This window comes from Cherax quadricarinatus, chromosome 50 (assembly GCF_038502225.1).
Source record: "Cherax quadricarinatus isolate ZL_2023a chromosome 50, ASM3850222v1, whole genome shotgun sequence".
In the NCBI taxonomy this organism is placed as follows: domain Eukaryota; kingdom Metazoa; phylum Arthropoda; class Malacostraca; order Decapoda; family Parastacidae; genus Cherax; species Cherax quadricarinatus.
In genome coordinates this window covers 13,363,148-13,365,647 of record NC_091341.1, presented here as the reverse complement: position 1 = coordinate 13,365,647, position 2,500 = coordinate 13,363,148, and the positions used below count along the sequence as shown (strand labels likewise).

The following is a 2,500-nucleotide window of genomic DNA, read 5'->3' as shown; positions in this document are numbered from 1 at the left end:
TTTATAGCAATTTTTGCTGTAAAGCAAAAAATTCTGTAAAGCTAACAGAACTTAACCTGCTGTATAAGCAGGGCCCACCTGTATAGGAAAACCAGTGTAGCATGTGCCATTTTGTACAATATATTACAGTTCAGGTGGGACTTGAACCCATGGCAAGACCTTCCAAAGATTACCAAACTACATAATGCACGCCTTACAAAAATGGCCTGTACTTAGCTTTACAACATGAACATAAATTTTAAATTTCGAACTGGTTACCCTTCAAATTTTGATGAATATGTCAATGTTGTACCATATATGGTGGACACAAATTGATGCTTTTATTTTTTGCCTTAGGTTTCATTGACTTCATCGTCGACCCAAGTCTTGGCGTGTGTGGCGACTTGCTGGACAAAGTGGCCTCTTTGTCAGCGCCTCAGTCCACACCCACCATTTCCGAAGAACCACAGAATGGTAGTTATTAATTTTTCACAATAATGGAAGCATGTATACAGTTAAGTAAATGGACATAGATGCAGCTAATGTGACATTTTATTGTGGCAATGTTTTGCTTTCCAGGAACTTTCCTCCTGGAGAGGGAGAAACTTTGCCACAATAAAAATGTCACATACCTGGAGATTTACCTGGAGACAGTTCCGGGGGTCAACGCCCCCGCGGCCCGGTCTGTGACCAGTTGTATCTGTGTCCATTTACCTAACATTTTGTCAGTTATTCAGACCATTATTACTAAATGTATACAACTGTTTTGAACATAAAATATGTCTGTGAGATTACCATGTGTAACAGTACAGTTTTATGAGATAAATGTGTTTCATGGGCTGTGTGAAACGATCCCACAACTGGATCGAATTTGAATAGTTGATGGTGTCCCGTCTTCAACATTTACTATATCATAAAGTTAAACCTTCTGGTTAGCTATTTATTTGTAGTATCACTATTTGTGAAAATCTTTAAAGTTCCCTTGCACCAGCTTTTCTTTTATAAGAATTTTTGATGTATGTTAGTGTTGAATGTCCTATTAATTTGCCTCAGTAAGGGTGATACTTTCACTAGATTTCCAGCTCATATCTCTAAACCTTAATTAATGTAAGTAGGTACGTTTTTATTAGGTTCAATACACAAATTTAAATTTTTACAATTGTCTTATGGAGTAACTTATATTAAAATTAACTTAGGATAGCCCAGTAAGGTCAAACACACTGACTTATTTCCACTGTGGTTCTTCATATCTCTACTGCGAGAGTAGAACCCTCAAAGCAGGTCACAGGCAACACACACACTAAGGCTTATTTATGTTACAGAACCAGGTGGTCCAATTAAACGGCCAGTGCGTCCAGGAGGTGTTGTGGGTACAGAGGTGCGGCGACCCTGGCAAGATTGTCTCTCAGCGAACAAGAGTCGATGGAAGGAGCGAGCCATGAAAGGTAGCAACAAACTACTGCTGATGTTTACTGTACTTATTGCCATGCAATAATGTATTTGAAAGAGTCAAGACACGAGCATTCAAAATAAACCTTAATATAGACAATGTTTAGCATAATGCCTCGAAAAAGATCTATTTAGAGCAAACGTTTTGAGACAAAAGTTTTTTTGCACCACACTTGTGTCTTTTGCACACAGAGCTAGCACATTAATATTTTATTCATGGTGGAATGCAAAATATAAAGTGGGAGGAAACCATGTTTAATCCAAGGAGAGGGAGGGTAGCTCCAATTCCTTGGACCAAGAGCCCATCACCAGGGATGGGGTAGAGTTAATATTGACTTTCTGAGATTAAGAAACAAAACTGAGAATGGGGTGAAAAATTAACAAGCCTTGAAAGCCTATGACATTCTGAAAGTTAATTTCATGTTAGCATTGTTTTTTAGTCATGGAGAAGCACTAAATCTGTAGGGGTCATAGAGCATCTGGGAAATGGGAGGCAATTAGGTTATATCCCTTAAAGTAGAAGGCAGCTGTAGTTCAACTTTACGTGTTGGTGGATATAGCAATAATGCAGTGAATGAAAGACAGAATTAAGAAAAATATGTGAAGAATCACCAAGCAGAAAATTAAATGTATTTAGCAGCAATGTAGAATAATTCTGAACTGGTTAGAAAATACTGATCCAAATGTTGTATTTCCGATAACAGGGAAGCAAAGACATGTTGAGGAACAAGCTGATGTTGGTATAATGTTTCTCTCAGTGTAGAGCTGTATCATGACTTGATATAGTTAACCCAGAGCGAAACGTTGTCCCAGTACAACCTCGTTCTATAACGTGCGTCTTTTCTTTGACACCAAACTTAATATTATCGTACTCTGCTACATTAGGGCCTGTATTATTTACTGAATCTTGATGTAATTTGTTGTGTTTTTATATTTTATTATGTCTCTTTTTAACATTCTTATGAAAAAAAATGTTCTTATATTATTGATGTGACTTTCTGGATTAAATTTTGGAATACATTTTTATAACATTTTTCATAGAAAACAGTTCTTATGTTATTAATGTGTCTTT

The 2,500-nt window shown here is 36.8% G+C and overlaps 1 protein-coding gene across 1 annotated transcript in view; it reads left to right on the top strand.

Annotated features, from left to right (window-relative positions):
* Positions 1-2,500, top strand: part of LOC128695252 (dual specificity calcium/calmodulin-dependent 3',5'-cyclic nucleotide phosphodiesterase 1A) — a 316,026-nt gene that overhangs the window by 312,014 nt on the left and 1,512 nt on the right. Inside the window, exons 14-15 of the mRNA XM_070095419.1 lie at positions 337-453; positions 1,302-1,424. Of these exons, the coding sequence (XP_069951520.1) occupies positions 337-453; positions 1,302-1,424 (240 nt within the window). The remainder of the gene's footprint in view (positions 1-336; positions 454-1,301; positions 1,425-2,500) is intronic.